At 46.0% G+C, this 12,468-nt stretch overlaps 1 protein-coding gene across 2 annotated transcripts in view; it reads right to left on the bottom strand.

Moving 5' to 3' along the window:
* Positions 1 to 12,468, bottom strand: part of VSTM4 (V-set and transmembrane domain containing 4) — an 89,976-nt gene that overhangs the window by 22,224 nt on the left and 55,284 nt on the right. For both annotated transcript variants that reach the window (XM_083146093.1, XM_083146094.1), the window contains exons 5-6: positions 11,077 to 11,101; positions 3,056 to 3,162 (exon numbers count right to left, since the gene is read on the bottom strand). In XM_083146093.1, coding sequence (XP_083002219.1) covers positions 3,056 to 3,162; positions 11,077 to 11,101 — 132 coding nt within the window. The remainder of the gene's footprint in view (positions 1 to 3,055; positions 3,163 to 11,076; positions 11,102 to 12,468) is intronic.

Below are 12,468 nucleotides of genomic sequence, written 5' to 3'. Positions count from 1 at the left end.
CTTTTCGTCACTTCTGTATCGTCATTGCTGCCAGCGGCCAGCCCACAAAATGGAGGATGGCTGTGATGATGCAGATCCCGAAAACATGTTGCTCATCGATAGTAGTGTGCACACTGCGCAATTTGCTCCTAGTCGTAACTGACAAATTTTAAAATAGAGCTACATGTACAGATGAAAGGGGACGATGCCAGCAACCCGCAGGAACAATATAGTGTGTAAAAAATTAACGATTTCACGGAAAGTGTCATTATTGGCATTTTCGTTTTTATAATATCATCTAGTGTGTACCCAGCATAATAGGCGAGGACACTATTAGTGACAGTGGATGCAGCTACCCTGATAAATGCAGAAGTATGAGAGTCCATAACATGCTACCCATGGCAGAGAGACTAAATCATGCCATACAATGCAAACAAAATCGGTGTATGAGGTTGAATCCAAAATGTGTAGTTCTACAAGGCGCAGGGAACCCACCCACTTCCCTATTGTGCAACACTTGAATGTTGGAACAAGGAAATAATAAAACTAAAAATACTGTAATAGTCTGAAATATGGAATATATAGCTAGTACATAAAATAATGACAGTATTGGTGCATGAAATACCAATTTTTGCCAAATCAATATAATTTGTTAGGCTAGGCTATGTAGTTGTAATCAGTGTGCAGACTTCTCCATTCAGACTCCCTCCTCTCTGATGGCCGCAGAGCCCATCTGTGCAGTGCAATAGAGTCTCATACCTACCAACATGACCCGCTCAGTGCCAGATTAAGATCTAAATAGGCCTGGAGCTGAAAATTATCAAGGGCCTATTATGCGCAATAATAGGGGTTGTGGCCAGCACCTAATAATGTGGGGGGCGTGACCAGTGTTCTGGTTGGGTGGTCTGCTTATGGGTGTGTCTTTATACCTTCAACTAATTATATTATATTATATATATAGATAGATAGATAGATAGATAGATAGATAGATAGATAGATAGATAGATAGATAGATAGATGGATATCGACACTCAGAGGATGCAGGGAGATATATTGCTGGGTGCCCTCCAAAGGTGCACCCGCAGGACGCCGATGTCCTGAGATACTTGCAGGGTGAGGCAGCATTCTGGTCATAAAAAAAATCCTGAAAGCCAAAACTTGGAAGACAACATTTCAGCACCTTTTATGTGGTCACCTAAGTTTACCACACCATATACCCCTTATACAAATCATGCAACACAATAGTAACCCTCTTACTGTACTTGCCTCTTACACATTATACCACATGGAATGAGCCAAAATTCACACTGACTGAGCCAAAATTCACTCTATGGCACACTGATTGACTCAAAATTCACATTATGCCATACATATTAAGGAAAAATTAACATGTTGCCACATAGATTGAGCCAAAATAAACATTATACCAAACTGATTGAGCCAAAATTCACAATATACTTTAAACCATATGGTTTAAAATTTAAACCATATGGCCCATTACATGTTAAGCCGCACATCATAATGTCCATTACCTATTATGGCAAACACCGTAATGCCTATTAAAAATGATGCTACATACTGTAAGTGCTGCTTACCTACGTGCTCATTGCCAGGGGCTCCATGCTCATTGCCAGGGGTTCCATGCTCATTGCCATGTGGGATTACATGCTCATTGCCAAGGGGGAAGACATGCTCGTGGCAACTGGGGGACAGCCGCCGCTGGGCAGAAGTGACAGTCAATGACAGCTGGACAGAGAGCGGGGGGCTGCCCGTCTGTATTCAGAGCACTACAGGTCCTGGCTATTTGAAATAATATCCTTTTCACACCAGAAAATGCCAGGATTTACCAGGGAATATGGTCCCAGAATCATGCAGGGACATTCCCCTGCATTTTCTTGTGTGAAGGGGAGAGAAACCCCCCCCCCCCCTTTAACTGGCTATATTGGTTATATCTTCGGAACCAACTGACCCATTTACATGAGACCAGTATCATATTGAAGAACTTTTAAGTTTTGGTCCCTTGAAACTGGGCCATTTGGTTCCAGAGAAATCTGCCCTCAAAGAACATGAACAGCCATGAAATTACATTTCAGAAATAAAAAAATCGGGTTACCCGCAATATCTCTGGAACCAATTAACCTATATGAACCAGTCTGAAGGCCCAGCGATTTGGGTTTGAATTAGATCAACCTCGAGCTTTTGCAATGCCAGGAGAGGAACTGGCAGCTGTCAGAACTGGGTGGGGGTCAGTATTAGCGGGTCCCATGTTATCCTAAGGGGAAAATGTTGCAGCTTTAACCTGAGGTATCTCTGGTTCCCAGAGGGCTAGAGATACGGGGCTGGACTCCTTGGAAAGCCCTAGTCCTCATCTCCATCAGGCCCATTGTTAATCTGGACCTGGACCCTCTCCAGGAGGAACACAATTCTCTGTTCCTGGACTCCCCTCTTAAGTAATGATTACACTCACTCTTTATCAATGAACCTGCTCAATACAGGTAATGACAATCATACATTAAGAGGGAAGTCCAGAAACAAAGCATTCTGTCCCTCCTGGAGTGCCACTGGATGTAATATGTTTGGACTTTAATTGTAAAACTTGCCAAATGTTATTGTGAGACATTACCGATTTTGTACTTACAATATACATTCTTAAACATTCTTATACATCAGGGTTGCCTACTTTTAAAGTCTCCTCTCCAGAAGAAACCCGAAGAGGAGACTGTCAACAGCACTTTGGGGGGCAGGGCCTGATGTAGACGTCATCAAGCCCGGTCCCCAGTTCTGCAAATCCCGCAATTTGTGGGTCTTCTAGGAGGCGGCAGGGCTAAATGGCGCAACTGCATCTTTAGCCCTGCCCCCTTCCCCGGAAAGCAGTAAATTGTGAGACATTAACTCTGCAGTGGGGGAGATACGGGAGGCTTGCCCACCTTTCCGGGGGGCCGGGGGGGGGGACTCGATTTTCAGCAACCCTCATTCTATAAAGTATCTTTGGACAGACAAATGTGATGTATTTGTTTTCAACTGTAGCTAATTGTATATTTTATCTCCTGTGTAAATTGCTGCCCATTAATTATACCTTTAACGGGAAGAGCAGGTGGAGACTCCTCATCGTGTTTTTTCTTCCTTTTCTTCTTAGGCTCATGTGACAGCAGATCAGTGACACGTGGACTTTTATCACACAGCCTGATGAGTACATGAAACACATTGAAAGACAATGATATAAATGTGATAATTAATATTGTAAAGGTGGGAATTTTCTGTAATAACAATATAAGAAACTAAAAGACTCACTTATCAATGTGTGCTAAAACTCAATGTGAATGATAAAACCCATTGCGTATATAACAAATGTTGTGCCCGCTGATCAGCTCCTAACTGTCACATGTTTGAAAAATGACAGCTGGGAGCTGATTGACTGGGGCACCCTTTATCATATGCGTGTTATCAGTCATGATCTTTATTATTCAATAAATAGGCCCCTAAGTAAGACAATGAGCCCTTTTATCAGTATATAGAACTTTTTGTGGTCAAATATAAGGAAAAGAAGGGGAAATTACCTTTAGACTGTCAGTATATATGTTGAGAAGGAAAGAATAGGAAAGTATAGTGTGTGTACATACATTTATACCAAAATCATTCAAGTTGTTTAAATCCAAGGCAAGAAATGATCATCCAGGGCCTTATTCTGGTCTGTGCGGACGGAGCCGAATATGCGGCCAGGACCGTGCGTCCTAAACCCCGCCCTTCGTACGGATCGCTCACTCCGTCCGAATGCGGTAAGAAGCAGTCCGAACGGACCGCACGTGTATTTCTCATGAATACACCTCCTCCATCTCAGGGAACCTCCCCCATCATTCGATGGTCGCAGACCATCGAATGCAGGACCGAGTGGTCAGGCAGCTCCCGCAACCTCAGACCACACGGGCATTTCTTCGTGCAAAAGCAGGGATCTGGGCGGGCAGCTGACATCTGGCAATGTCATATGTCCGCCCCCTACACGTGCGTCACGACCGCATTACCATACGTACGCCCAGCGTTTTCATGGGAACACCCATGAAACACGGGGTGTAAACATATGGTAATGATCCCAAACAGCCCTTCACGACCCTCTCCACCCCCTGTTCGTAGTGTACACATTTCATGCGGAATTTGGACGTGCATCCCGTTCGCACATGCGCAGAGACGCCTCTGCACATGCGCAGACACAAAACATCGGCGGACCGACCGCACGCGGACATTACCGCACCAACCAGAATAAGGGCCCCAGTGAGGGAGAGGCAACCTAATAGTCAAAGGGGCAGCTTGTACAGTAAGATGCATACCCTCCAACATTTCAAGGGCAGAAATCAGTACAAATCCAGAAAGGGGCATGGCCACAGGTAAATGGGGCGTGGCTGGGCAGAGAGAGCCTAGGGCTGATTAATAGGAAGACCGGCTCATAACCCTCCCAGCGGTCCAGCAAGCTTCTATAGACTGGGCGAGGGGAGGCCCACCAACCATGCCTGGTGCCTGAAACATAGCGCTGCTGTACAGTACAGAGACATTGGAAGTACAGGGCCGAACAGCCGGCCCATGGGGGAGAGGGATCTTACCGATCCCACACGTGCGGTCACTGGTGTCCTCCATCTCACCTCTTTGCCAATCTGGGGACCTGCTCCAACACCGGCGGAAATGAATCTGAATCTTGACCTGGATCCTTCCAGACAGTGTGTACGCTCTTGGAAAAGCTTCCAGCTGGCAACAGGTTCCGAGTAGAAAGGGTCCAGCCATAACTCGCGCTGCTGCGCTAATATAACCTCATTCTTTGGCGTGCACTTGTTCACGTAGATGGCATGGTCATGGGACATGAGCCAATAGGAGCTCGAGGTCCAGCAGCCAATCAGGAGCGGCTGACAGACCGCGAGCTCCTATTGGCTCGTGGTCGTCCAGAGGGAGAATTGATAATAGTGATTGACCAGGCTGCTGCCGCTGCTTTGACTATACAGCCGGGGGGTGCACAGACAGCCCTCTGCCCGGCTGTCACTTCTTTAAACACCGGTACATTCAGTACAGGTTTTATTTGCCGGTACAGACCGTTAAAAAACTGTACTGTACCAGCAAATTCGGTACTGTTGGAGGGTATGGAGATGTACTATGCATCACTTTATAAATCCTCTGGGACAGATGCACTTTAAAAAGTAAAGAGTGGCATTCGGTAATATTAAGGTATATCTGGAAGAAGAAACCTCCTAGAATAGCATATAATAAACTCACTTGGAAATTTGGTGGCCTAGAAGTAGCTGACCTATGGAAGTACCAGATCGGCTGTCTAGTAGCGCAAATCAGTGATTGTTCTCTTTCTAACAGTATAAAACCTTGGGTGGATTTAGAAAAGCAGTTGTATTCCCGTATTCCCCTAATTGATTTTCCTTGGCTCCCAACCTATCATAGACCGGTCTCAAATGACACTACGAAGACCATCTCTTTGCCTACTTGTGCCCTATCATTACAGACTGTCATGGGGATCATACCAGATTTAAACCTCCTCTATTGGATGTCAAGCGGTAGAGTTACAATGACTGATTTGGTGGATGGCACTATGATTACACCTTTCTCTTCACTACAGGCCCTTCAATCTCCCCTCTAAAGAACACTTCACATATATTCGCCTTACACTTTGGATCTCTAGTCAGCTACATTCTTCTAGACCGATATTTTTACCACCTCCTAATGTTTGTCAAAATTGTCCTCTGGTGATTCAAGAGGTTCTATAAGGTTCTGGTATATTGCGGCTCAGGGTACTGAGGGGAAAGTTAAGTTACCCTCTCAATAAAAATGGGAATCAGACTTGAACTGCACTTTTACTCCGCAACTATGGCAGTCAATTTACAATACCTTTCAACTCATACTATGGGCAGTATTCAATGCCTTTTTTAGGCATGTGCAGCGAATCCTGTTTAGGATTCGCTGCACATTCACCACGTTTCGGAGGGCTGGAGCATTCGCTGCCAGCCCTCCCTGTCACCCTATTCAACACTGCAGGGGCTCGCTGCCCCTAGCAGTGATTTGTAACCCCTGCGGAGCGAGGGGACTGTGACAGGCAGGGAGATGGAAGCCTCCCTGCCTGCATGGAAAGTGTGTGGGGGAAGGAGGGCTCCCAGGGACACAAGCAGCAGAAGCTGTCCCTGGGAGAGCTGGCATGGGCCGCAGGTAGGGAGCCGCTGCACTGATCCCGCTCGTGCATATGTAATGAGCGGGACCAGTGTGCAGTGAAAATTTAATGAGCGGCTCCCCGCCCCCTGCTGGCGAATACGTAAAGAGGTGCATACATACAGTGAGCGTTCAAAGAATAATCATGACCATGACCAAATAGCAATAATAATACTTAAATAATTATGTAAGAGTCCATCTAATATTCGATAATATTTTGAAATGATCTGTAAACCTCCCACAGTAATAATACACCGGGGAGGTAAAAAGAGAAAATAGTTATAGTGCAGGTAATGCTTTAACAATCAGGGTTTGTATGTTACAATATTGAATCAATTGAAATCGCATAGGCATATACAGTATCCATGGCAAGCAGCATTCACTTCAATGAATCAGTGTGGCATAACCTGTACAGAGAAACTCTCCCACATTGGAGGAGTGCAAATAATGCCTTAAAATCAAGGGTATTTAATATAAAAATGCACTTACAAAGTGTTGACATAAATAAAAGAATGACATGGGAAACCAAGGCAAGCAGCAGGCAGGTGGTATTTCAAGATGGGTAATCCTCTCCCAAAACAACCCGTCCAGAACAGGAGGAAGGTGAAGGATGATGACTGTCCAAAGCAAGCCAGCCGTCAGCCAAAGGAGATCATTTGGACACTGGACATCTTTTGCTCTCCTCCAATGTGGGAGAGTTTCTCTGTATAGGTTGTTCCACACTGATTCATTGAAGTGAATGCTGCTTGCCATGGATATATGCCTATGTGATTTCAATTGATTCAATATTGTAAGTGCAATCTTATATTACAATCCCTGATTGTTAAAGAGTTACCTGCACTATATCTATTTTCTCTTTTTACCTCCCCGGTGTATTATTACTGTGGGAGGTTTACAGATCATTTTGAAATATCATTGAATATTGGATGGACTCTTACATACTTATTTAAGTATTATTTTTGTTATTTGGTCATGGTTATTCTTTGAGTGCTCACTGTATGTATGCACCTTTTTTTCTTCAATCAGTAATAACTTTGAGATTATTACTTTGTGCACGATACACAAGCAGCACTTTGAATTTTATTGCGTACTTTGGTTTAAAACTTTTTTTCACAGGCAAATGTGTAAAAAAAATTAAAAAAATTAAATATATATTCATGTGCTGCAAGCACATGAATAAAAATAGCACGCCCCTTCACAGAATAAACTTACCGATTTTTTTACACAAAAAAACCCTTTATTTTAAAAGATCACATTCCAGTACACCTGAAAAAGATGTGGAATGCAAAACGGTGAATCATGGCGAAAATCATGTTAAAAGCATTTCTTCATCCTAGCACTGAATTCACTTGTGGCGAATCCCAGTGAAAACCCCATTGAAATACACCAGAATTGCAGCGAGCATGAAACGGAAAACTGGCCGGCATTCACTGTTCGCTTTCAACAGTGAACATTAAATAGGGTGAATCAGATTTTCAGTGAAAAAGATTCAACGCAAGGAGTGAAAACAGCCGGATTCGCCGAGAAAAACGGTGAATCGGGATGATTGAATACTGCCCTATGTCTAAATGCAACAATCACATTGAAATGCATTTGAAGCTAGTACATGCCTTTATTTCACACCTTTTAAATTACACAAAATATGGCCCTCGCTGTCTAAGCTATGGTGGAGAAACTGTACAGAACTTCCTTATTTTAAGGACATATCCCAAAATGACTTTAACTTTGGAAAGATATTTTTAATCTAGGTTCTATAAACCTATGGGTTACTGTGCCAGTTTTACCTGTTATTGCTCTCTTACATGTTTACCCTAATGATTTGCCCCTCTCAAGCCGCTACGTCTTAGGCCATATTGTCATTGCCAAGAGAGCCGCAATAGCTCAGAATTGGAAAGACCCCTCCCTTCCTCTTTTTCTGAAATTGTAAGCAAAATACATTTTGCCTATCAGATGGAAACCTCAGGGTTAACCTACTCTTTTAAAGACAAATCTCCACTGGTTAAATGGTTCAGCTGGCATGAGTACTGTATGTAACGTCTGGAGACGGTGCCACTTTTATATTTGATATAGACTGATATATTCATTTTTGTATTATATATCACGATAGCGGCTTGAGTTTATTATACATTGGTTTACTGTGTGAATATTTGTTTAATTCATTGGTATATGGATTTTTCCTCCTGTTCCCTTGTAACCCTCCCCATTCTTCCTTTTTCTTTTTCTGTACCTTCCCCCTTCCGTGGTGAATGGAACAAAAGAGTGATACATGACTAACCGTCCAGCCTCTAACTATCATTTGTTTCAAACTCAACATGTAACATGACAGTTGAGGGCTGATTGGCTGGTTGTTGCTCACTCTCCACTTTATCACTTTTCAATGCTAAGTACAGTACATCTCTTTGTGCTCTTGGGTTCAGACAAGGGAGGGGAGTTGATTTTTGTGGCTAGGGAAAAGTCTGACTGTCGGGCCGGTATATATTTTTTTGTCTTCTCTATCAGTCCAGGGGTGCTGTCCCTTTGCACTCTCAGTCCACGGTCTGTCTGCGGTGCTCAGGCCTGCCGCTAGAAATGTTGGGGCCCGGGACTGACCTTCAGACCGGACCCCCAGAGGCACAGCACCCCCCGCCTGCACGCCTGCCTGACGTGCACCCCACCCCCATTACTTACCAGCATCCATGTCACAATCCTGCCAGAACTCAGTGTGTTTGTCCTGTCTTACCTGCCTGTCAGTCTTGTTTCTCAGCCTGCTGCAGCAAGATCTGAGTATTTGCTTGTAATGAGCACCTGGGTGATTCTGATTCAGCCATTAACTCTGTGGTTACCACTTGAAAGATACAAGTTCCCTGTTGGCCTCATCCAGAGACTGTTCCAGGTGTGGCCATTCCCAATCACCCGGATGGCCAATCAGTGCTGCTCTGAGGGGTTATCCTCCCAGCCCTGCATAGACACTTTGCTTTTGCATTGTTGTCAATAACTTGGAAGGAAGCTTCAGCTTGTGTTCCTGCTTAAGCTCTGTGGTATTCCAGTTACCCAGCATTTGTATCCTGCTTCCAAGCATTCCTACACCTGTGAGCTTCCAAGACCCTGCACCAGCATTTCTACACCTGTGTGTCTCCAAGTACCTGCTCCAGCATTCCTACACCTGTGTGCTTCCAAGACCCTGCACCAGTGTTCCTGCACCTGTGTGCCTCCAACACCCTGCACCAGCGTTCCTGCACCTGTGTGCCTCCAACACCCTGCACCAGCGTTCCTACACCTGTGTTTCCGAGTTACCTGCACCTGTGCTTCCGAGTTACCTGCACCTGTGCTTCCGAGTTACCTGCACCTGTGCTTCCGAGTTTCCTGCACCTGTGCTTCCGAGTTTCCTGCACCTGTGTTCATCTGCACCAGTGTTCATCCGTTCCTGCATTTCGAGTTACCTGCACCTGTGCTTCCGAGTTACCTGCACCTGTGCTTCCGAGTTACCTGCACCTGTGCTTCCGAGTTACCTGCACCTGTGCTTCCGAGTTTCCTGCACCTGTGCTTCCGAGTTACCTGCACCTGTGACCACTTGCACCCGCACGCTCCAGCATCTGCACCTGTGTCCACCTGTATCTGCGTGCCTCAGTACCTGCACCAGCAACCACCTTCACCACTGCCTACAGTGCTTCCGGCACCTGCTCTCCAGTGGTCCAACTCTGTGCTTCCGGCACCTGCTCTTCAGTGGTCCAACTCCGTGCTTCCGGCACCTGCACTCCAGTGGCCCTACTCTGTGCTTTCCAGCTCCTGTGCTCCCGTGCCTCCAAGTAACTTATCAGTTCCCAGCTTTCCAAAGACTTTTACAGACTTTCAAATGTCCCCTGTACCAGTTCATTCTATGCAATAAACATTACCCATTTGTATCCACTTGCCTCCGTCCTGTTTCCATTGGGTTGTCAGCTAGCCACCAAGGTCACTCCCGGGTCCCAAATCCCCAGTCGTGACAATCCAGCAGTGGCGGCGGCATCTCTGTCTCCCTCCTTCACGGTCAGGAATGCACACTGCTCAGTGCAGCGTGCAGAGCGCTGAGACCCTCTGTGTCCTAGGCTCGGCGCTCTACAGGCTGCACTGTACATTGTGCATGCCTGGATGGGGTCTGCCAGGTTGGGGAGGCCCGGAGGCGAGGGTGATCCATGCCACTGGGGGTAGCTGCCCGGGCCCCTCCAGAGGCCAGGGCCTGGGACAGCTGTACCCACGGCACCCCCCTGTCGGCAGCCCTGGCTGTGCTGTGTAAACAAACTAGTTCGCTGGTGAAGATAGACTGGAGTACATTCCGGACAATTGTGGGATAAGGGCAGACCTTCAAATAAAGATGCGGTCCGTAACCCTGGAGCAAGATTATAGGCATTCTTTGCCATTTTGTGTCATTGGAAGCTTGTTCTATCCTCACTGTCCTCTTGTCTCTTCTCATAATGTGAAAAGTCATCAAATAGGGAGGTGTTCACTGATATGTTTATTCACTGTTATTGTATGTCTATTATACAGAGAACTTGACCAGCTTTTTCCAGGGGGACCACCTGTCGCTGAAATGATGGGTTTATTAAACTGTGCATGTCCTGTTTAAACAACGTAAGGGTTTCTGCCACTGCAGCGCCACATTTTTTGTGCCGCTTAGCTTAGTTATCCAGCTACCTTGGTGCAACCATTTGGCCTAAAAACAATATTGTGAGGTATAAGTTGTTCGGAATAGACTGGAATGAATAATATTAGGTTAATAATAAGAACAAAAAACAAGTTGTAGCTGTTTTTAGAATTTGTTTCATGCTTATAAAATTCAGACTTAGGTCAGTTTTGGCAAAACCAGCACATGGTGCCCATCTCTGGTCAGTATCAGGTTAAATTATTTAAAGTTTCAACAGACAGTAAAATTATAATAGATTTTCACCTTACCTCTCAGGAGAGCTTTTCCATCTCACTGCAAAAAGAGGAAAGGAAAATGTGAATAAAAATGATGCCATAATCTGCATCAAAAGACTTAATCAATAATCATAGCAATCATTTAGAATTATATATTCATGTTAAGCTTGGTTTCATTTTCCTGTATGTTGCAGAGAACAGTGGTTGAGGGTGCCTGGGGCATGGGATACGGTCACTAGGACTACAAGGTCGACATGCATTAAGGTCAACATGCAGCAAGGTCAACATCACTGTAGGTCGACATTAGGTTGACACAAGCATTAGGTCGACATGGGTAAGGTCGACAATACCGCACACTTAGCATCAGTGGCGTAGCTACGTTTTGGGCGCCCCCCCGCCGTTAGGGGGGGCGCCCATACCCACCCCCCGCCGCCACCCCGTCGAGCACCCCCCCCGCCCAGTCGCCCCGTCGCCCCGCCGCCTATGCTAACCCCCTCCCCCGCAGTCTTACCTATCGCGCTGGTCCCGGCGGCTCCGTCCGTTCATCTGCTGAGGACCACCACAAAATGGCCGCCCCCGTACAGCAGACAGTTTCAGAGAACTGTTTGCTGTATGGGGGCGGCCATTTTGTTGTGATCCTCATCAGAAGAACGGAGCCGCCAGGACCAGCAAGATACGTAAATCTGCGGAGGATTGGGGGGTAGGTAACTATAGCACCGCAGCCCCCGGCGCCCCCACATGCACATCGCCCCCCCGCGGTGGCGGGGGCTGCGGTGCTATAGTTACGCCCCTGCTTAGCATCACCCCTCGACTGATACTGCACACTTAGCAGCACCCCATGAATTATACAGCAGACTTTGCAGCAACCCATGAATTATATGACACACTTGGCTCACCCCAGAATTATGCGTCACACATGCGGGCATCCCTGACCTGATACAGCATAAATGGAATTATATGGCACAGATAGCGGCACCCCTGGACTGATACGGCACACATGGCGGCAGGCATGGAATTATACGGCAGACATATTCCTGCAGTAAAAATAAAAATTAGTATTCTTTTAATTAAAAAACCAGAGCAGCACACCTGGAATTATACGGCAGACTTAGCAACACCCCATGAATTATACAGCACTCTTGGCTCACCCCTGGACTGAAGCGCATTTAACAGTCCTTGCAGTAAAAAAAAACACCTTATTGTTATTTTCATTAAAAAAAAGGGCAAAAAAAAGGGCAGCTCCCCTAGTCTGAAACGGGACACATGGGGGCACCTATAGAATTATATGGAACACATGTGGGCACCCCTAAACTGATATGGGACACATGGCGGCACCCCGGGACTGATACGGGACACATGCGGGCACTCCTGGACTGATACAGTACACATGCGGGCACCCCTGGACTGATACAGTACACATGCGGG

Source organism: Crinia signifera, chromosome 6, assembly GCF_055691185.1.
Source record: "Crinia signifera chromosome 6, ASM5569118v1, whole genome shotgun sequence".
Classification (NCBI taxonomy): domain Eukaryota; kingdom Metazoa; phylum Chordata; class Amphibia; order Anura; family Myobatrachidae; genus Crinia; species Crinia signifera.
The sequence above is the reverse complement of the archived record's forward strand: the minus strand, read 5'-3'. Positions and strand labels throughout refer to the sequence as shown.